Source organism: Leopardus geoffroyi, chromosome E2, assembly GCF_018350155.1.
Source record: "Leopardus geoffroyi isolate Oge1 chromosome E2, O.geoffroyi_Oge1_pat1.0, whole genome shotgun sequence".
Lineage (NCBI taxonomy): Eukaryota > Metazoa > Chordata > Mammalia > Carnivora > Felidae > Leopardus > Leopardus geoffroyi.
Genome location: NC_059335.1, coordinates 57,344,615 through 57,367,350, shown reverse-complemented (window position 1 = coordinate 57,367,350; position 22,736 = coordinate 57,344,615). Strand labels below are relative to the sequence as shown.

Genomic DNA, 22,736 nt, shown 5'->3' with positions numbered 1-22,736 from the left:
TGGGCCCCCGGCGCCAGGCCAGGCTGATGTGTTGGTCTGTGACTTCACGTGTCCCCCCCAACCGGCTGCCCCCTGCCTGCCGAACCTCCCTTCCCTGCCGGCACCATGCCACTCGTCCACGCGGAGGACGCCACTCTCCGGCCAGGGGTCACCCTCATTTTGTCCCGCGCTCCTAGCTCTGGTGTCCCCAGACCCCGCCCTCCCTCGGAAGCCTGGGTCTGGAGAGGCCGAGGATCGGGCGGGGGTCGGGGGGTGGGGAACGACACAGGCTCCCCAGGCCCCCGGAGACCTGTGTGGCCTTAAGCAGCCCCGGAGGCGCCCGCTTGCCCGCCCAGGAGCGTGTCGGCTCTGCGGCCGTCCGCCCAGGCCAGCGAGTAGCAACGTCAGAGCCATACACGGACACGATCTACAGTGGTGTCCGTGGTCTGTTGTGATCGGCCCTCTCCAGCCCGCCGGCCCGCCCTCCCTGGGTCTGGGGTAAGTGGGTCGTGTCCCCACCATCCGAGCCTCGTAGGGTGGCGTTACCTAGGGGAGAGGCTGAGAGTAGGCCGCTGTCCCCGTCCTCACTGGAAGGGGGCGGTGCGGTGTCCCTTCGGCAGGTTGGGGGCGTCGGTGGTTGGCCTGAAGGTCCCTCGTCGTGGAGCTCTTGAATCAGTGGGCGTGGGGACTTAGCGTCCCTAAGACTTGGGGTTTCCGAGACCCTCTTTGCTGTTGCCGCTTTCAATATGCCTGTAAAGGGCGTCTCAGCCTTCCTCGAGGTGTCCTTGGGGATTGCGAATATGTTTGAAAGGGTATCTGGGATGTTTTCCAGCTCTGGGAGTGAGGAGTAGTCCAGCTCAGGGTCACTGTCGTCACTCGAGCTCGAGATGGCTGTAACCTTTGGAGCGCACGCCTGTTGAGAGAGAAAAGGCGCGTGAACGTTTCTGCTTTCACGGTGGTCACGGTCAAATGCCTGGTGCTGATTCTGCTCCCTCACTGGTCATGAAATACTGTCGTCACGCACAAGAAAGGCGTGCGGGAGCCCGGTGCCGTGCCCTCGGGCAGTCGGGCGTCAGGACGGTGCCCTCGGCCAGGCGTCCGGAGCCCCCGGGGCGGAGCCGAGCTCCCCGGCAGGGCCGCGGTCCTCTGCACCTTCTGTCGCCGTGCGGCCACGCTCACCTCGCCCGCCCTGTGCCTGCCACGCCAGCCCTCCCGGGGCTCCACGTGGGCTCCGCTCTGAGCCTCGGCCTCGGGCTGCCATACGCTCCCCCCGATGCGGCCCCCTGGGGACGAGGCCCCCACGGGGACTGTGGTCTCGTGTGTGTTTCCTTCCTCCGTGATGAGCTCCTGGACGGAGACGGTGTCTCACGCTTTCCTCTCTCTCGGGCCCCGGTGATGCCGGAGGGAGGCGGCTCTGGTCCACCTGGGGGCACCCATCCTGCCCTGGACGCTCGCCTTCCCCGTCGGAGTGTCGCTATAGGACGGACGTCCCGAAAGCGAGCGTACGGTACCCGAGAAGGACAGAGATGTGTGGTCAGGCAGTTATGTACGAGAAGCAGGTACTGGACGTCGTGACACAATGTGCCCTCGGGGGGACCTCACAGAAGCGGGCGACGGTGGCAGCCGCCCTTCCTTTGGTGAGGGACGGCCGAGGGCGCGGTGCCGTGGCACAGGAGCGCCTGACTCGCGCCAAGGGGCTGTGCCCCGTAAGTGACAAGACTGGGGTGACGTGACACGAGGTTCGTGCGGGAAGGCGGGGCTGATGACCTCGTCCTGGCCGTCCAGAGGCTCGCCGGCGTCCTCGTCCTCCAAGTCGGGCAGGTCCTAGAAGAGCAGAGAGTCCCCGTCACCAGGCGACGCGCACACAGGCGCGGCAGGGGCGCGCGCATGGCCCGTGGGCCCAGGTCGTGCGCCAGCACCGTGCGCGGGAGAAATGAGGAAGGACCCGACGGGCCGCCGTGCACGCTCTCACACACGCGTCGGGAACCCAGACCGCAGCAGTGACAGTGACCGAGGTCTGCGGGAATGGCTACCTCTTGCCCCGCTTCTCTGTGGCTTTAGAGACACGGCCCCTTCGTCTGGGGAAAGTGACGGGGCCCGAACCCAGTGCAGCACGAGTGTACCGGTTTCTCACTCCCTTCCTCTGTACAGTGGGGGTGATAATGGCACCTACCACCTCGCAGAGTTTTGGAAGGTTCAGCCAGTCAATACACACGCCTTTGAGACCAGTGCCAGGCAGAGTAAGAACCAGAAGCATTAGCCATCTTCCCGTATACAGCTGGTTCTCCAATTAGTCCTGTTTTGTTCCTCAGCATCCATAGGCTCAGGAAACTAGAGACCCACTCTGGACGTTGACCACGCCATTTAACTCTTACTGACTCGCGTGCAGTTGTGAGATTTGCCAGGAAGGAGGCAGGGGCAGGCGTAGCTGTGCGCATGGGTTTAAGCTAAAGGGGCCCACTCGTGCCCAGAGAGGCTGTCTGGTGGGCATGGAAATAAAGGGGTGAGAAATGCCTCCCCACCCCTTGGCCCCCCCCCGCCCCCCAAACACACTTCCTAGGGATTGTGACAAAATGTGTGAAATCCCACGCTTCCCGTTCCTGCGGGCCAGAGAATTTACGACCGGTCCCCAAACGGAACGTCTGGGAGAAGGGGTGTTCTCAAGGCCAAACGGGCCCTCGGTCAGGAAGCCGGAGCGGCCACGGGCCAGGACGATGGCATTCGCCGCTGGCTGGACAGCCGTCCTCGGAGGAGTAGAGGCTCCCGTGATAAATGTCACGTTCTCCACAATTCTGCATGAGGCTAGCGGGACGGGATTGCTTTGCAGTGTACCTCCCGGGGAAACCTCTGGGCCAGCCCGGCTCAATCTCGACCGTGCCCGTGTATGAATCCCCGGGGAGGTCGTGTTAGAAGGCGAGTCTGGTCACGAGGTCCGGAGTGAATCCTAGCCAGTTTGGGAATGTCAGGCCTGTTGGCCGCAGAGCGCGCTTTGGGGCGTGAGGGTTTTGAAGGTTTGGATGTGATCTAATAGCAACGGTCAAGAGGACACTTCTCTCCAGATGCAGCTTGTTACGTACATCAATGAAGAGCTTCTCCTTTGCCTCCGATTTGGTGGTTCCCAAGTCTTCCTCTCCATCAAGTCCCGTGCCTAACGTACCCTCGGTGGCCGCAGTCTGGGGGGGCGAGTCTAAGAACAAGCACAGAGTTATTAACCTTGGGGCTAGTTGCACACGTGGTGGTCGGGCTGACAAGCCCAAGAAGAGGGGGAGGCCAGCCCCTGGGATGGAAGCCGCGAGAACCCCCAGATGAGGACAGGGCTCTGTCTAAAGCAGAGGGGAGAGGAAAAAGCCGCCCTCTTGCTGGAACTCGGCAGCGACTCCGGCAAGATAACCGTACCAGCCGGTGAGCGGCGCGGAATACACGGGCGCCTGGGAGGAGGCCTTGTTGGGGCCACTGAGATTTATCAAGGAGATAAAGGCCGACTGGGGAGACGTGGGGGAGGCAAGCTCGAGAGTCCAGGGTCCCGGCCCTGCCCAGGAGGGGCTGAGCCCACCACCCACTGGGACCGCCTGTCCCCGGTCAGGGCACGAGTGTCGGGGTGCCCGCTAATAACGTGGGGTTGCCGGGGACCGTGGAGTGGGGATGGGTTCCTCTTCCTCCTCGAGGCTCATACTCTCCCAGGTCCCCCAGGCCCTATCTGTGGTCCCCCAGGCCCTATCCATGTTCCCCAGGCCCTATCTTTGGTCCCCCAGGCCCTATCCATGGCCTCCAGGCCCTACCTGTGGTCCCCCAGGCCCTATCCATGGCCTCCAGGCCCTATCTGTGGGCCCCCAGGCCCTATCCATGGTCTCCAGGCCCTACCTGTGGTCCCCTAGGCCCTATCCCTGGTCCCCCAGGTCCTATCCCTGGTCCCCCAGGCCCTATCTGTGTCCCCCAGGCCCTATCCGTGGTCCCCCAGGCCCTATCCGTGGTCCCCCAGGCCCTATCCGTGGCCCCCAGGCCCTATCCGTGGTCCCCCAGGCCCTATCCGTGGCCCCCAGGCCCTATCCGTGTCCCCCAGGCCCTATCCGTGGCCCCCAGGCCCTATCCGTGGTCCCCCAGGCCCTATCCGTGGCCCCCAGGCCCTATCCGTGGTCCCCCAGGCCCTATCCGTGGCCCCCAGGCCCTATCCGTGGTCCCCCAGGCCCTATCCGTGGCCCCCAGGCCCTATCCGTGGTCCCCCAGGCCCTATCCGTGGCCCCCAGGCCCTATCCGTGGTCCCCCAGGCCCTATCCGTGGCCCCCAGGCCCTATCCGTGGTCCCCCAGGCCCTATCCATGTTCCCCAGGCCCCATCCGTGGGCCCGTCCTCTGCTTGCTCTTGAGTCTCATGGCTGCAGGCAGTAGACATCAGCAGCTCAACTTTTCTTGTCACACTTAGGTCCACATTGGACACCGATTTCGCATGAAACGAGGAGGCGGGCAGAGGGTTTCTGTGGATGGCCCCGGGCTGGCCCTCTGGGCCTTCACTCGCTAGGCCCGGCCGTCACGGTCTCCATGTGGCCATCCCCGTGGCTCCTCGGAGGAGAGCCGCAAGCTCCTCCGTACTTGTAATTACTGCCGCGGTCTGCCTCCCCCCCCCGGCCGGCCCTTCCTCCCACACCCCTTGTCCTGTTCATGGCACTGTGGTCGTCGTCAAGGCAGGGCCAGGGTCCTTTTGTTTCCTAAGGAACGATCTGCTTGGGCATCGTTCCGGGAAAAGGTGGGGCCGGGAAGAGACGAACGATTATCGGGCGCATCGCTTCCGCACCGTGGCAGACAGACCGTTTTCATGTCACAGGGGCTGAGACAGGCTCAGAGAGGTTTTGGGGTTTGCTGACGGAAGGGTCGGACGTGGCTTTGATCTCAGGGTGTCTGCAGAAACAGCACCGCTTTGCCTGCACGTGGGACGTCTCAGGGAAACACGGGTCATTCTCAGACCGTTTTCGTGACCGCCAGGACGCAGCGGACTCCTCCCGGGAGAGTGTGATGCGAGGCGGAGGGTGCCGTATTTCCACGGTGGCGCTGACGGTGGGTGCTGTGCCCTCCACTCTCCTAGCGGCTCCCTCTGCCCCGAGATGCAGACTTCCGGTGGGGCTGGGGCAGTGACTCAGGCGACCATGCCCGGATCTCAGAATCTGCACGGGAAATTCAGCAGGGCTGGTCACGTGGTTGTCTCTTGGTTCCCTCCGTCCTTCAGGGACGAGGCAAGACTGTCTAACGTAGGAAAGGTGGTTGTGCCTTTTAAATAACAAGCCCTGTCATATGTCCACCTGTGGGAATCCTGGGGAAAAACCCTTCTGGTAGACCTTCTCTTCGAGGGAACAAAGATGACCAGGCCCTGGGGTTGACAGCCGCTGTCCGGCAAAGCCAGGTCGTGGGCATACAAAGCAGCCCGGGTGTTTCCCAAGGAAGAAGTTATTCAGAATAAGTCCTGCTTCTTAGAGAAGCATTCCAGCCTCGTGGCAAAGTCTGAAGAGCGGTGACCGGCGTCTGAAGAGGGGCGAGCTGAGCACCAGAGGACGTTTTCTTTCCCTGACCGAGGCCCTTCAGATGTAACTCATCCCTGGGAAATTCTTGGGTCTCGGGCGCAGCAGGAACGACGAGGCTGTGAGTCGGCTTTTTCCGACGTTACTGAAGACTAGGAAGGACGTGGCTCTAAATGCCCGTGGATGGTGGGGTGGTATCGGGGGGCGGGGAGCAGGGTGGGCCTCAGCTGGGTGAGTCGTCGAGGCTGGTCTGCTCTGTTCAAATCCTTTAGCCGGAAAAGGATTCACCCCTGCCTGGCACTCGGGGGTGTGGCCCTGCCCCTCTGGCCGTATCCTCGATGGTCTGGGGATAGGGTCACTCCTCGGTCTCTCCCAGACCCTGGGAACCTTCCTTCTGGGATCCCTGTGTTCTGGTCAGACCAGTTCAAGTCCCCGACCAGACCCCCAAGGCTGCTCAGGGGAACAAAATGTTCCTCGTCTCTCAAGGCCCTATAGACGGGGCATTTTCCAGGTCTGGCTCCCTTCACCAATGCCACAGCCATAGGGCAGCGTCGCGGGTGAGTCCCGGGTTTATCTGCTAGTTAAGCAGGACCCAAGGAACGCGGCCGAAACCTGCCAGGCGGCCTGCTGTGCCCAGATCTGCGTGATAATTTTAATTTTTAAATTAAAAAAAAAAATTTTAAGAGGGAAATTTAAGAATTTCAAATTTAAAAATTTAAAAGAGAGAGAGAGAGCGTGCACAAATGGGGTAGGGGCAGAGAGAGAGGGAGACACAGAATCCGAACCAGGCTCCAGGCTCTGAGCTGTCAGCACAGAGCTGGACGCGGGGCTTGAACTCGTGAACAGCGCGATCATGACATGAGTTGACACCGGACGCCTAACTGAGCCACCCAGGTGCCCCAAATGATTATCTTTTAGATATAACGGATTCAGTAAAATACACCTTTCGTGTTTCCCCCATGTCTTTTGACCTTGTTTACCAGCAAATGCAGTTATGGCCCCATTATGTTCCCATGGGCAGCGCTGCTCTAGGAAATGAGACATGTATACTTCATCCTAGAGACATAGAATCAGAGGTGGAAAGTAGCCCGGGCCCCACAGGCGCGTGGCTCAGAGGCCACGGTCCCGGGGACGCATGGGTCCCCGAGGGCGCACGCGTGTGGCTCTCTGCTCCTTACCTCCGCAGGCAGCTCCGGGGGCGGCCGGCTTCAGCGTCTCCTCCAGGGGTGTCCCCCCTGGCCCCTGGCCTTCAGTGGCTCCGGTGACGTCCAGGGGCAGCTCCCCCACGAGACCCGACTTTTCCGGGAATAGCTCATCCTTGGCCTTGAAGCTTTCCCTGACAAACAGCTCCATTTTCTGCCGCCGCCCTCCCTCCTCACCAGGCTCTTCCTTCCCTTCCTCGGTGGCATCCACGTTGCCCTTCTCGTCTGGCACCGGCTCCTTCCCTGAGCAAGAGAAGTCCGCAGGTGAACAGGAGACGACCTGGGGGGACGACAAGGTCTAGACGTCTCTCGGGGACACGGAGCGAACTGTGAACGGGGCGCGTGAGCTCAGGGGACTGTCGGGGACCCGGCAATGGTGTCCATGAAAGCGAATCAGCGGAGCTAAGGGTCCCCAGAGGGGCCCCTCGGCGCGCCGTCTAGTGGAACGGGACACGGCCTTGAAGACAACAGCGCAGGAGGCTCTGAGGAGATGCGCGCGGGAGCATTTGGGTTTCCGGACTGTGGCGTACTCTACGTCCAGATGGCTCCGCGCAACAGGACTCTCTCTGCGTGTGCGTGTGCGTGTGTGTGTGAACGCCGGACACCATCCTGTCTAAACGGACACAGCTGTTTGTTTCCCTATTCTTTAAGCTTTCCTGAAAATTTGAGAACTACCCAAATAAAAAGTTTGGAAAAGGACAAAATACTATAGGAGAATGTCTCCCTCGTGGAACATATATTATGCTAACTTCCCACAAGAGACAGAAAGCAATAGAATCATGCCGTTGTTCTATAGGAGGGCACACGGGTTCCATGCATGGGGAAGAGCCACGAGATCCTTCTACGAAATACTGGGTGGTTCTTCCCTCACTTGTTATTAGCGCTGCTTTTCTGGTTTCTTTTTTTTAAAGCTTATTTATTTTGAGAGAGAGAGAGAGTGTGTGTACGCAAGCTGGGGAGGGGCAGAGAGGGAGAGAGCATCCCAAGCAGGCTCCGCACTGGCAGACAGAGCTTGACCCGGGCTTCCATCCCCCCAACTGGGAGATCGTGACCTGGGCCGAGATCAAGAGGCAGATGCTCAACCGACCGAGCCACCCACGGGCCCCACTTTTCTGTTTTCCACGTGTGGTTGTAATTGGGTGAAACACAGCAAATGTCATTTAAACCCCCCCCCCGTGGGGACTCCAGCCCCTCTGCTGGGTACAGGATGAGGAAGGGGGGTTTTATTTATTAAGGTGCCTTGATGACCGTCCCTAGGATCCTGCAGGCTAGTGTCGGGCTTGGGCCAGCACAGACCCAGGACCAAATCCTGGCGGGGGCATCAGGTGTGGGCAGGCGACTCTGAGTCCTGGATTTGGGCCAGTACATTAGGGAGGCAGCGAGGGGGTCGTTTCCATCCAACCCGGGAGTGGACAGAATCTCGAAATCGGGTGAGAGAGATCAAGGCGAGGAGACAGATTCTGAGATCCTAGAATAGACCGCAGGGTCTTTGGGGCCAAGAACCTTTCCCAGGCCTGCTCTGGTCCTGACAGGCCAGGAGTAGTAGCTTTCGAGTAGCTTTCGAGGGCTGAACAAGTTTCATACAGGCACCCAGACTGTCAGCTCTGGTCAGAACGAACCAGAGGGAACACGATCTGTGCCACAGAGAAAACGTGCTTCATCCCGGCTCCCAGAACTGCGTTGTCAAGGTGGGACATGAAAAGGAATACGGTACGGATTGTGCTCCCACCGGGAGGAACCGCGAAAACATCATGCCCGGCGACAGAAGCCAGAGGCAAAAGGTCGCATCTTGCAGAGAGTTCCACATATATGAAGCATCCAGAAACATGGGCGGTTGTTGGGGGCTGGGGGAGGACGGAGAAGGGAGTCCCGGCTCATGGGTACAGGCTTTGGTTCCAGGGTGATGACGATATTTTGAAACTAGACGCAGATGCGGGTTGCACAACGCTGTGATTGTGCTAAATTCCACCTCAAAATGATTCATTTTACGTTATGTGAATTTCATCTCCATTAAAAAACAAACAAACCAACCAAAAAGGTCAAGGGCCTCCGTGTTTTTCCACGGTGATTTGCACAGAAGGCCTGTCTCCCGCCCGGGGCTGCACCTCCCTGCCTGGACCTTTTGCCACGCCCCCTCCCCCCAGGAGCCACCAAGCTCATGACCCTAGCATCGCTTCCATGACAGCTGTCTGCTGCCTAGCCCACCACCTCCTGTCCCCTGCCACGTCCAGGCTGGTCTTCAAGGCCCTTTTGCCAGGATGTCACCCAACCTAGCTAACCTTGTAGGGTTTCCTAATTTACAACTTAAGTCTAAACAGAGGCGCCCGGCACCCCTCTTCACCTCGCCAGGGCCGCTGCAGGCTGCGCGGAGGGGGCGGAACCGCGCGCTGTCCCTGCTGGGATCTGTGACCATGTCCGCGTGCGCACCGTGTAAGCACGCGTGCCCGTGCCTGGCGTTGGTGTGCAGACACCTATTGACGCCCCCTCCCCACAGATGGGCAGAGGACGATCTGTGTGCAGCGAAATGGTGGATTTCAAGGGGCAATAGAGTAATAATAGACAACCTTAGTATCCGTCTGACTGAGGTACGGGATAAAGGCACTGACTAAGCCCGGCGTACAGATGCTGGCTGATGTTACTGCTGTCAGCGGCCCTACACGTGGGGCGCGTGAAATCCATACAACTCCGTGTTGCCTTGATACGGATTCGGTGTTCATTTGTGGTAGACGGAGTAATGGCCCCACAAAGGCGTCCACATCCTAATCCTAGAACGTGTGAGTATGTGACCTCGTGTGGTAAAAGGGACTCTGCCGAGGAGATCAAGGACAATGGGGCGATGATCCTAGATTATCCAGGTGGGCTCGATATCACCACATGGGTCCCTAAGAGAGGGGGGGCAGGGGAGTCAGAGCTGGAGAGAGAGTTGAAGGTCTCGCAGAGGAAGATGGAGGAGGGGCCACAGGCCAAGGGACGTGGGCACCTCTAGAAGCCGGAAAAGCTGAAAGAACGGATTCTCCCTGGGAGCCTCCAGAAAGCATGCAGCCCGCCCACATCTTGATTTTAGTCCCATGAGACCGTGTCAGACTTCTGAAGTACAAAACTGTGATCATAAGTGTGTGGTTTTAAGCCCCTACATTTATGGGTATTTGTTATGGCAGTCATAGAAAACCAAGGCATCATTTATTTTGGAAAACTAGGCTATTTTTTTTTTTTAATTTTTTTTTTCAACGTTTATTTATTTTTTGGGACAGAGAGAGACAGAGCATGAACGGGGGAGGGGCAGAGAAAGAGGGAGACACAGAATCGGAAACAGGCTCCGGGTTCTGAGCCATCAGCCCAGAGCCCGACGCGGGGCTCGAACTCACGGACCGCGAGATCGTGACCTGGCTGAAGTCGAACGCTTAACCGACTGCGCCACCCAGGCGCCCCAAACTAGGCTATTTTAACACAACTGTGCTTTCACCACCGGGAAGAGCTGGGGGCGGGTGGGTGAGGCCACATGCACATGGACCAGAGAGGTGTGAATGAATGGTCAAAAATAAATCAATCCCGGGGGTGCCTCGGGGGCTCAGTTGATTAAGCATTTGGCTCTTGATTTCGGCTCACGTCACCATCTCACGGTTGATGAGTTCAAGCCCTACAATGGGCTCTGCGCTGACAGCATGGAGCCTGCTTGGGATTCTCTCTCTCCCTCTCTCTGCCCCTCACCCTTCTCACACACACTCTCTATCTCAATAAATAAACATTAAAAAAAAAATCACAGACTTGAAAGACCAAGTTCGCCAGCCCAGATCTCTCTCTCTCTCTCAATAAATAAACATTAAAAAAAACAACCCAGAGTTGAAAGACCAAGTTCGCCAGCCCAGATCTCTCTCTCTCTCTCTCAATAAATAAACATTAAAAAAAAAAACCAGAGTTAAAAGACCAAGTTTGCCAGCTCATATCTCTCTCTCTCTCAATAAATAAACATAAAAAAAAAAAAAAAAACCCTCAGAGTTAAAAGACCAGGTTTGCCAGCCCAGATCTCTCTCTCTCTCTCTCAATAAATAAACATAAAAAAAAAAATTCCAGAGTTGAAAGACCAAGTTCACCAGCCCAGATTTCTAGTCTAAATGGAGCCCCGAGCATACCTTCCTCCTGGCTGGCTTTCTGCAGTTTTCTCTCCTCTGCCCGCCGCTTAATCATCGCTAGGGCTTCGATGCTGTCCGTGATCTTCTTCCGCTCTCTGCTCTCCCACTGCTCTCTCTCTTCTTTCTCAGCTGCGAGCCCGCCCCTGGCCCAGGCCTCGGCACAAGCTCTGTCGATGAGGACAAACAAAAACACCAGAAACTGGGAAGGTTTGAATTTTCGCAGGTTAAAAGTCAATTCAAAACATACACTGTCCGACCAAACTTGCTCATTTCCCTCAAATCAAACTGAAGGCCCATGGGACATGTAGCCACAAGGATTCCAGATAACACGCGCACACCTATGCCTTTGATGGTTTGCAAAACCCTCCCGATGTGATGCCAAAAGCAGCAGCAACAAAAGAAAAACAGAGAACTCGGACTCCGTCGATATTAGAAATGTTTGTAACACAAAGAATACCATAAACGAACTAAAAAGACAACCCACAGAATGTGGGAAAGTATTTGCAAACCATAGGCCTGCTGAAGGATGTTTAAATAGAATACATAAAGAACTTCTACAACTCGACACAAAGACAACATAATTTAAAAATAGAAAAAGGTGTTTTTTTAATGAAATCAGAAGCCACAGATGGGGAGAAAATATTTACAAGAAAGATAACTGGGAGGTGGCTTCTGTCTCGAACAAACAACTATGACAACTCAAAAAAAAAAAAACCACACAGGGGCGCCTGGGTGGCTCAGTTGGTTGAGCGTCCGACTTCGGCTCAGGTCATGATCTCACGGTCTGTGAGTTCAAGCCCCGCGTTGGGCTCTATGCTAACAGCTCAGAGCCTGGAGCCTGCTTTGGATTCTGTGTCTCCCTCTCTCTCTTCCCCTCCCCTGCTCATGCTCTATCTCTCTCTGTCTCAAAAATAAATACAAACATTAAAAAAAATTAAACACACACACACACACAAATAAAACAGGCAAATGACCTAGACACGTCACCAAAGAAGATAGGCAGATGGCAAAAAAGCTCAGCATCCTATGACATTAGGGAATTGCAAATTACATCGATGAGATCCCACATCTCACCGACTGGAAGGACTGAAACTCCCAAACACTGACACCAGATGCTGGCGAGGACGCCAAGCAGGGAGTCGCTCATCGCGGTGCTGCTGCTCTGGAAGGGAGCCAGGCAACCTCAAGGCTAAACGTAATCTTCCCAGGGATGCCCTGGGGGGGCTCAGTCCGTTAAGCATCTGACTTCAGCTCAGGTCATGATCTCACAGTTCGTGGGTTCGAGCCCTGCGTCGGGCTCTGTGCTGATGGCTCGGAGCCTGGAGCCTGCTTCGGATTCTTTGTCTCCCTCTCTCTCTCTCTCTCTGTCTGCCCCTCTCCTGCTTGCGCGCTGTCTCTGTCTCTCGAAAATGAATAAATGTTAAAAAAAATTAAAAAAAAAATAAACATACTCTTCCCGTACAAACTAGGGTGATGCTCCTAAGTATCCCCTCAACTGAGATAAAAAGAGATGTCCGCACAAACACCCACACACGAACATTGGTAGCAGCACCCTTCACGATAGCCCCAAAGTGGAAACAACCCAAAAGTCCATCAACGGATGGATAAATACAATGGGGCATTTCCAAATGGAATATTATTTTGTGACGTTGTTTTGGAACGGATTACTGATACATACTGCTGTGTGGACGAGCCTTGAAACGATTTTGCTCAGCCGATCACGAAAGACCACACGTGGTGTGATGCCATTTATATGCAACATCCAGAAAAGAAAGAACCCACAGAGATAGAAAATGAGGGATATCAGCTAATGAGTAAGGGTTACTTTCCTGGGGCGACAAAAATATTGTAGAATGGGTGTGGGGGTGGGCGCACAACCCTGAATACACTAGAAAGCACTGACTTGTACACCTTGAATGGGTGAATTGTTCTAGGGGCTGGGGATACGGCAGCAGGTGACCCAAGAGGTGACGATACTCGCTCTGTTAGAACTGTCCTTTTATGGGGAAAGACAGACCCTAAAGAAGGAAACAAGTATGCCAGAGGCTGATGTGTCCACAGAAAAGAAATCCGGTTAAAGAGACCCCAGGTGGAAAAGGTGCTTCCGAGATGAGGGGTGGGGTCAGGAGGGCTTAACGAGGTGACGCGTGACTAGACACCTACAACACCAGTGAAGTGCTTCCGGGGCACGGAGAACAGCCGATGGCTCGCTCCATCAGCCAGGGGTGGGCGCGGTTAGAACTAAGACCCAGGGGGACTCGGGGCCCTGAGCCAGAGCGTGGGGTCTCACTGCCAGGGGTCCGGCTCCCACCCCTGTTCACCCTTCCCTGCGGGGTCAGCCCCGCCCCGGGTGGGGCTCCCGCTCTCTCCTCTGAGCCCAGCTCTGCTCAAACCCCACGTGGAACAAGGACGCTGCGGTCACATTGTCCCCACCTTCCAGGTGAGGAATGTGAGGCCGGGGACGTTAGCGAGCCCCTCGGAGCGGACAGAACTCAGACTGCCCAGAAGCAGGCGGTTTTGTTTTCTCGCCTGGTTGGAGAGGAGGCTCTCACTTCTATTGGAAATATTTGTTGGTTGGATTTAAGTTTGCGAGTTCAAGAACATATTACCGGCAGCCCGTACTACTGGGGGCTTACTCTGAGAATCAAAAGGGACTTAAATTAAAAACACAGATGAAGGTAGTGACAACACATACGGGAGTCCTGGGTTCAATATTCTTTTTTTTTTTTTTTAATTTTTTTTTCAACGTTTATTTATTTTTGGGACAGAGAGAGACAGAGCATGAACAGGGGAGGGGCAGAGAGAGAGGGAGACACAGAATCGGAAACAGGCTCCAGGCTCTGAGCCATCAGCCCAGAGCCCGATGCGGGGCTCGAACTCACGGACCGCGAGATCGTGACCTGGCTGAAGTCGGACGCTCAACCGACTGCGCCACCCAGGTGCCCCTCAATATTATTTAAAAAAAAAAATTTTTTTTTCAACATTTATTTATTTTTGGGACAGAGAGAGACAGAGCATGAACAGGGGAGGGGCAGAGAGAGAGGGAGACACAGAATCGGAAGCAGGCTCCAGGCTCTGAGCCGTCAGCCCAGAGCCTGACGCGGGGCTCGAACTCATGGACCGCAAGATCGTGACCTGGCTGAAGTCGGACGCTTAACCGACTGCGCCACCCAGGCGCCCCAGCCCCTCAATATTCTTAATATACGGAAGAGCTCTTAGCAACCAGGAAACCAATCCTTAGCAAACCTCCTTAGCAAGCAAGCAAACCTCCTTAGCAAACCAATCCAAAAGGAGCGTGGGAGAAAGTGATGGGCGGAGACGATGCCCCTGCCTGACGCCCGACCCCATCAGTTACCCCCAAATAAAATGAGATACAGTCTTCGCTCTCCGGTTAACCCGGCAAAGATTTCTTTCACGCGGCTATGTCTGCTGAAGTTGTGAACTTTGCAAACTTGCTAAAAGACAATTAGAAAATACTCACAAGCGCCTTTGAAAAGGCTCAAACCACAGTCCTTAATCCAATAACAGCACTCCCAGAATTCCACCTTATGGAAATCAGCAGGAGCGAGGTCGGAGACTTACATGCAAGGATACTCATCAGGGGATTACGAAAAAGCCAATCTATGAATAAGTACTCGAAAACAGGGAATTTCTTATTATAAACAGTTATGCAGCCATCAAACTTGTTTCCTAAGAATGTGTAACGATGTGCGGAAATGCTCCCAAGTCAGAAATTTGTACGAGTTTACTGTTAAGTGTGCACAACAGTTTTGTATTGAAATGTGAGCCAAAGGCTCCCCCCCCTCCTTACCTGTCCTTTGGGAAAACTGGTCTGTCATCCAGATAGGTTAGATGTTTTAGTCGCACGGTGACTGTCCTTCGATAGTTAGCGATGTGCTTGATAACGGGGTTTCCCATCAAATTCAGTACACGCTGTAAGCATGAACCAAAGCAGTTACAAAAACAGGGGTGTGACTGAAATATCTCACGCGTGCGGTGCTCTGAGAGAACAAAACAGCGCGTGTGCCCACGCCATCTCCTCACGACTTTATCAGGGAAGCCGGAGGGGTCTCCTCACTTTTCTGTCCCCAGAGCTGATGATTATAGAGCAGCGCTTTCTTGCGCTTGAACTCCAGATCTGGAATCTCACCGTCCTTCCAGAACAGCCTCGGAAAGCACATCCGGAGGCCTCTCCGAGTCAGCGAGGGCCTTGTTTTGCTCAGCCAAGCCCTTTTGGTGACATTAACCTCGGTCTAATTGATCGTTTTCCCTCTTCCCCAGCCAGCACCCATTTTAAGAAAGCATACACCGCAGCCAGGCGGACAGGAAGCACTGACTTAGGGAAAGGATGGAAAGTGCTGGATGTCTTTGGACCAGCGTGGCCTCCCCCCGTCTTTACACACCGTCTCCTCCTTCCCGGCCTGCGAAACTCAGAGAACTGAGCAGCCAAGGTGATATCCGGGAGCGCCATTTAAAACTAGTTTGCCCAGGGGCGCCTGGGTGGCGCAGTCGGTTAAGCGTCCGACTTCAGCCAGGTCACGATCTCGCGGTCCGGGAGTTCGAGCCCCGCATCGGGCTCTGGGCTGATGGCTCAGAGCCTGGAGCCTGTTTCCGATTCTGTGTCTCCCTCTCTGTCTGCCCCTCCCCCGTTCATGCTCTGTCTCTCTCTGTCCCAAAAATAAATAAACGTTGAAAAAAAAAAAAAGAAAAAACTTAAAAAAAAAAAACAAAAACAAAAAACTAGTTTGCCTGAAGGCGTGACTTTTCTGATCTAAAGTGGTTTGTGTTATTGGTGAAAATAAATAGACCATACGCTAGTTAACGTAGCATTCCCCAAACATCATTCTCATACCGTCTTCTCCATTCTCATGGTGTCTTCAGGGGCCAGCGCTGCAGGGCTGGGGTGGGGTGGGGGGGCAGTACACCCCGGGGCAGGCACTAAGGGGCTGCATTGAGTGCGGAGGATTTGAAAGCGATCACAACGTCATGTAAAGCAGACTGCTTTTGTCACGGACTGAGCTGTGTCCCCCCCCGCCTCCCCAAATTCACGCGTTCAGTTTCTAACCCCAGCATCCTCAGAATGTGGCCGAATTTGGAGATAGGGCCTTTATAGAGGTGATTCAGATTACATGAGGTCATTGGGGTGGGTCCTTGTCTGGTCTGACAGGTGTCGGGGATTCGGGGATAAGACGGGATCCGGACACACACGGAGGGAAGGACCTTGTGACGACGCAGTGAGCCGTCTGTCTACGGGCCACGGAGAGAGGCCTCAGGAGAAACCAGCCCCAACGACACCTTGATCCTGGACCTTCTACCGCCCAGAATCATGAGAAAATGCATTTCTGTCACTTAAGCCGCCCAGTGTGTGGTACTTTGTTACGGCAGTTAAGCAACGAGAAAAAACAACAAGTATTATATGACAGCTTTATATTATCGCCGTGTGCTGGCAGTTCTAAGCTAGCCCTTCTTGACCAGCTGCTCAGATTGTTCCTGAACTGTGATTTGCTTACCATGCTTTAAAGCGACCCAGGTTTGCCTCTACACATCCATGCCCTAAGCGGTGAACAGTGAACTCAGGGGTTTTGGGTGCCCCTTGCAATGCTCTCCTTGTAAATTTCCTTGTCATACTTTCCTTTCCTCGGTACACGTGACAGCAAGGGTTAAATCGTATCAGACACTGTAGACATAAACCCGAGTTTATGATGACACCAGGAAAGAAAAGCCGTTCATTGTCACCATTAGTGGTCGCTGGGTTCTTGACCCCCTCTACCAAAAATCGATGAATAAAAAGAATGAACCAGACCCTCATCCCGGCCTTTTCTGTGCGAACTACGCATGGAGAGCCACTAGACGAGGGGGTTCCCGGTTGCAGAAGTACGCCAGCTAACGTGGCAGGCACATGGGGTCTGGACAATGGCCACCGTGTGGCTCCTGAAGGAAAGGCTCATCGAGGCAGTGTCCGCGTTCGCCAGTGGCTGCTACACAGCCGGGGGGTGGGGGTGGGGGGCCTCAACTGGCTGCAGCAGGCTGACGACACGGGGGGGGGGGGCCACCAGGCTGTCTTCAAGTTCCACGGAAGAGAGACAACCAGACATGACAGGCCCCGCGACGTGCCGCAGCCTGGAGCTGCACTGGACCGCACCTCTGGCCCCATCAGCATTTCACAAGAAACACGGGTCCAGCAGAACATGCTAAACGACACCACGGGGGTGCAATCAACCAAATCCGGAATGTGGCAAAGTCCTGAAAGGGGGGCCGGCTTCTCTGGCGGAGGAGTGAGAGGGGCCGGGGGGGGGGGGGGTGCGGTAACTGTGAGCAGTCAAGAAAGGAAGTCCTGGTCTGCCAGCGGCCCACGCTGAAACGTTTGCGGGTGAAATGACCCGGAGGCTGGGCATTCAAGCTACTCCAGCTCCAAACACCAAGAGGACAGACTGGGAGAAGGAAGAGCCCGGAGGAAAGGAGGGAAGAGAGATTCGGTATCTAAAGAACGCAAGTTTTGAGCGTGTGCACGTGTTACCAAGTCAGGCATGCTCTCCAGGACGCTCAGGATTTCGGGATCACTCAGCTTATTGTGGGAAAGGTCGAGGACGCAGAGTTTCAAACACTCCTTGAGATGCTGAATGTCTTCCACGGTCTCTAAGTGATTGTGGGCCATCTGGAGCGTGTTCAGGACCGGCAGGCAGGCTGGAAGGTGAGGCGGGCAAAAGGAAGCAACAGAGGTAGACAAACCCTTCAGAACCTTCCCCAGGGGAAAGGGGTGGGGCGCAGTGGCTCAGAGAAAGACCCCTGGGGGCGGGGGCGGGGGCGGGGGCATCTTACAGAGGTTTTCAATGGTCTTGATGAAATTGTTGCTCAGGTTGAGGGCATCCAGCTTCTGCAGAGGCTCTAAGTTCTCGATTTTATGAAGCAAGTTCACTTGCAGGAAGAGACATCGCAATTCGGTTTGGGCCTCCAGATTCTCGATTCTCTGTATCCCGTTGCACTCCAGCCAGAGGCAACGCAGCCCCGTGTACTCTTCCAGGTTCTGGATGCGATCGAAACCTGGTGAGAAGGAAGGGGGCGTCAGAGGAGCTGGGGGTCACCCTGGTGTATGCCTCCCTGCCGAGCATCCACACCTCCTTCCGCTGGGAACATCACGGCCACCTTCCTTGAGGGGCGTTCCTCTCCTGGGGCTGCCCCATGGCTTCCTGGGGGGCCAAACAGAGTCTGAGCAGTTCACTGGGGGCCAGTCACACTTAGCCAAGCGGGGCCCACTTTGATAGCTGGGAGGTTTTGCTGGCTCCACTGGAGAGAGGTGGTCTTTTCGCTGGGACGGCCAGTCCGGGGAAGGTGGGGCCTAGCCCTGTAGCAACCACCTTCCCTTCATGGCCGGGAGTGAGTGGAGGTGATGGGGGGCCTTCCCGAAATGAGCCAGAAGCAGGTCCAAGCAGGGGAAGACAGCCAAGGGAAGCGGTACCATGAGCATGGGGACCCGGCTAAGCCTGAAAGTGAGGGCTAACTGTGGGTTTTGTTTCGTTCCATGTTTCAGTTTTATGAGCCAAATTGAAGGTTAGAAAACATTTTCTTTACTTTAGTAACTCATTATCAATTTGTAGTTCATCGTTCCTCTGCTCTTATGCAAAGCCTTTGAAAGGTTATTTTTTTGCCCAAAAAAGTTAAAAAAAAATTTTTTTTAATGTTTATTTATTTTAAGAGAGATAGAGAGAGACTGAGTGCAACCGAGGGAGGGGCAGAGAGAGGGGGAGACACAGAATCCAAAGCAGGCTCCAGGCTCTGAGCTGTCAGCACAGAGCCCGACACGGGGCTCGAACTCACGAACCGTAAGATCGTGACCTGAGCCGAAGTCGGATGCTCAACTGGCCGAGCCACCCAGGCGCCCCCCTGGAGAAGTTTTGATTAAAAAATTGCAGTATCGCTGATTAGCCAGAACGACCCAGCAAAGCTGTTCCTAGATTCCCGGCCCTCAGAAACGGTACCAGACATTGAATTTGTTTTCAATGGGACTCCTCCCTCCCAGCTCTTGTACCTTCTGACTCTCTCTACTAAGTCCAACCTGTTGGGTCCTCTACTTCCAACCTCTTAAATAATGGTCCCCTTGGGATCCGCCCAGTGACATCATCCCATTCCCTGCGATTCCTACGTTGGGTGCAGAATTTTGGAGGGGGCAACGTGGAGGTGAGGAGACCAGTTAGGAGCCCCTGCGTTTCTTTAAGAGCCCTTGGGGGCCTTCCTGGCCTGGTCCGAAAAACGTAAAGTCCTTTAGAAAATATAAATCAAAGATCGCAACACGCCTCCCTGGTATCAGTACGGGCAGTGGCCCCCTTTATAAACTCCAGTCAGGGAAGACTTTTTGGAGAAATACTGCTTTTCCGTAGATCTCCACTCAACCCTGAAATTTCTACCTTGATATACTTTGAGAACTCCAGAGGATCCCAGCAAGACACTTTTGATAACTTCGGCCTGATGCGACACTTCTGGGCCAGGTCCTTACCTTAAAACTTTTTTTTTAATGTTTGTTTATTTTTGAGAGAGAGACAGAGAGCAAGCAGGGGAGGGGCAGAGAGAGAGGGGGACACACAATCCAAAGCAGGGTCCAGGCCCTGAGCTGTGAGCCCAGAGCCCGGTGAGGGGCTCAAAACCATGAACCGTGAGATCATGACCCGAGCCCAAGTCAGGCACTTAACCGACGGAGCCCCCCAGGCGTCCCCAGGTCCTTACCTTTAAAGTGTAAATACAGCGTGTCGTTCAATGCTGGGGTAATATAAAGTTGGTGTTGCTTGCAGAGTTTCTGTATAAAACGTTTAGTCATTCTGTTCCATGAGAAACATGAAAAGGAAATTCGTTGCAATTTGTCAGCAATTTGAAATTTCAATTTGCAATACAGTCCAGAACTTCTTCCCCAAATTCCAAAACATCCTACATGCCTGATAACTAATTTTTTTTTTTTTTTTTTTTGGCCTGGTAACTCTTTTAAGTTCTTTTTCAGTACGCCTTTTTCAGGGCCTCGTCCCGTATCATCACTTTCAGCAATCTTGAAAATTGCCGTGTAGGTTCTAATAAAAATACTTTCGACGGCGTCATCAAGAACGGCCAGTATCTCTCTCTCCAGGTCTGGCATTAAAGTTTAATACATTGTGGTTAGTTGTGCCACAGAGGCAGCGCCGTCCTGACTCCCCTACCAATTCTCAGACACCGGGGCCAGCTCTTTAACCTCCCTGAGCCTCAGTTTCCTTATGGATACAAAGGGGCGGTCACATGATCTTCCTTCCTCAGTAAATGTGCGTTGGCACTGGCAGCAGCATGCCCACATACCTGGGGCCGTGGTCTCCCTTGTCATCTGTCTGGTGTCCTAAGTGACCGTCTGCCCTGCTATCGCCACTCTGTTTCTGCTCGCTTGGGTAGCGTATGTCAGAAGGACCCACACGTGTCTCCTTAGGATCATTAATTGCTATAAAAAAAAAGAGAGAGACTGGTTCTATAGAGGTCAAGAAGGGTAAAAAAAAATTGGCCCAATTTCAGCTGGATTAGTATCTGTGTTTAGTATGGAACGTGGGTGACCGTTTGTAAAGCATCGGTAGGGACCAGGGGAAGTTTGCTTCTGGGCACGTCCTCTATAAAAGGTCTTGTACAGGTGTGCAAGGACACGTGTGCAAAGATATTCATTTCTGCGTTACTTTTAACAGGCAAAGAGTGTCAACAGTGCAAACATCCATCCATAGCGACTGGTTATATAAAACAATGGATCAGTAGTCTGCCTTGGAAAAGAAGCCACTGGAGCTACATCAATCAATATGGACAATTCTTGGGGCGCCTGGGTGACTCAGTCGGTTAAGCATCCGACTTCGGCTCAGGTCATGATCTTGCAGTTTGTGGGTTCGAGCCCTGGGTGGGGGTCTGTGCTGACAGCTCAGAACCTGGAGCCTGCTTCGGATTCTGTGTCTCCCTCTCTGTCTCTCAAAAATAGACACACATTAAAAAAAATACGGATAATTCTCAGAAACGTGTATGAAATGAAAAAGCAAGTTTCGTAATAAGCCCAGGATAACATTCATACAAGTTTCAAACATACAAACCAATGCTCTGCACTGTTTAAGGATATATTACAGAGACAGAGGTGATTGAATTCATACAAAATTCTGGAGAAGGGGAGCAGAGAATGAACTGAGGGCAGGAGGCCAAAAGGAACGTCAACTTTATCTGAAATGCCTTATTTCTTAAGTTGAAAAAAGACTTCAAGCAGAAATGATCAAGTATTGATCATTTTCAATTCTTAGTGATGGTGCCTGTGCGCTTGTTATGATGTTCTCTCTTCTTTTGTAAAAGTTCTCGAAAGAAAAACCACAGGAAAAGAAACAAAAACGGTGAAAATATCGTTGGTAAGAAGAGAATGAGCACATTTAAAGGCACTTAATTTTTTTTTTAGCGGTCAATCAAAATTGGCCAGTTCAAATGCACTTAACCTTTAAGAGCCACGGGCGACTGCACTCTGTGTTCCTGCGGTCTATCGAACAACAGTAAACACTCCGTGTGTGGGCCTGTGTCTTACACTCTTCTATTTCCCACTGCACACAATGCCCAGCCAAGAGAGGCACCAGATAAGTGTTTGTGGAATAAAGAGGAGGTGCTCCATATACATAATGATTGATTGGTTGCATGAATGACAAGAGCTAGCGTTGATTAATGGCCCACAGCAACCCAGCAACCTAATTATGATTATCCCTGCTTACAGATGAGGAGACTGCCCCCAAAGAGAGGTTTTAAACCCTGGGCTGGCAGCCATAAAGCTGGTTAGTTGCAGAGCCGCAACCCATACCCAGCGTGAGCAGCTCCAAAGCCTATCTCTTTCCAGACGGCTACAAGGCTTCCCTACAGCTCTTTCCTACAGGGCTTGCCTGGACAGGTCAGTGCTCAAGACACGTTTGTTGACTGCGTCCAAAAAATGAAATACAAATCAAGTAGTTTGTCTCGTCGTTAAAAGATTTCCCTTAGGAAATGGAGCGGCGAAATGGGAGCAGAGGGTGAAGGCTGTCTTCTAAACCCATTCTGGGAAACTCTGTGGAGGCAGTCACCCACTGACCCCAGAATCACCAGCTCCTCACTCACTCTCTACCACAGGCCAGGCACTGGACTGGACATTGAATTCGATCAGGAAATCCTGCCCCAACACAGCCTGCGGTCTAGAAGGGGAGAGCCTTCGGTCTTACACGGTGGTAGCAACAAAGAGATACGTTGAAAACATGGAACAGGTGAGCGATGGGAGAAGGGGGTGTTGGGCAAGGGCTAGCGCTCCGGAGTCGGACTATGCAGCATGAGTCTGTTCTGTCATTGACCGAATGAGGGTGATCCATTTGGAGCCAGTTTCAAAACCTCTTTAAGTCCGTTGTCTCATCTCTATGAACTGGGGGAGGAGGGCCTACCGCAGAGGGCAGGTGTAAGGCTCAAACGAGGTGAACGCTGGGCACGCATCCTTTAAAAAGCGTGTGCCGCTCCTGTTATTATTACTGTTGTTCCCGCTGGCTGGGAAGGTCAGGTGTGGTGCTGGGGGCAGCCCCTCGCCCCCCCTCGGCTCCCTGGGGCGGCAGTCGGCACCTTCCTTGAGGCCCCCCAGGTCTGCGTCCCCGTGGTCGCCCGCCGACTCCTCCACGCCCGGCTCCTGCGCGCAGCCCTGCTCCGCCGGCCCGTCCACCACGGGCTCCGAGGTCTCGGGGTGCATGCTTATTCCGGAGGCACCGAAAGCCCCGTTCCGTGGGGTCGCTACTGCCCCCGGCCCCGCCAGGGAGGCCCCGCTTTCCTCCTCAGCCGACCACTCGCGCCCGAATCCTTGGCGGCCCGACGCTTGCCCGGTTTCCACGGCAACCGCCGCGCACGCGCAGTAAGGTGGGCCGGCACGTAGGGACGCCGGGGGCGGGCTCCGCAACGG

General features: G+C 54.4%; 1 protein-coding gene across 3 annotated transcripts in view; it reads right to left on the bottom strand.

Annotated features, from left to right (window-relative positions):
• DNAAF1 (dynein axonemal assembly factor 1) overlaps positions 1–22,660 on the bottom strand; it is a 24,125-nt gene extending 1,465 nt beyond the window's left edge. For 2 of the 3 annotated variants that reach the window (XM_045441292.1, XM_045441291.1), the window contains exons 1-11: positions 22,406–22,660; positions 20,129–20,264; positions 19,535–19,626; positions 17,636–17,857; positions 17,334–17,500; positions 14,628–14,749; positions 10,817–10,983; positions 6,663–6,929; positions 3,057–3,166; positions 1,747–1,803; positions 526–892 (exon numbers count right to left, since the gene is read on the bottom strand). In XM_045441292.1, the coding sequence (XP_045297248.1) occupies positions 526–892; positions 1,747–1,803; positions 3,057–3,166; positions 6,663–6,929; positions 10,817–10,983; positions 14,628–14,749; positions 17,334–17,500; positions 17,636–17,857; positions 19,535–19,626; positions 20,129–20,264; positions 22,406–22,529 (1,831 nt within the window). In that variant the 5' untranslated portion in view covers positions 22,530–22,660. The remainder of the gene's footprint in view (positions 1–525; positions 893–1,746; positions 1,804–3,056; positions 3,167–6,662; positions 6,930–10,816; positions 10,984–14,627; positions 14,750–17,333; positions 17,501–17,635; positions 17,858–19,534; positions 19,627–20,128; positions 20,265–22,405) is intronic. The other variant, XM_045441293.1, reaches the window with a different exon arrangement.
• Positions 22,661–22,736: the final 76 nt, after the last annotated feature.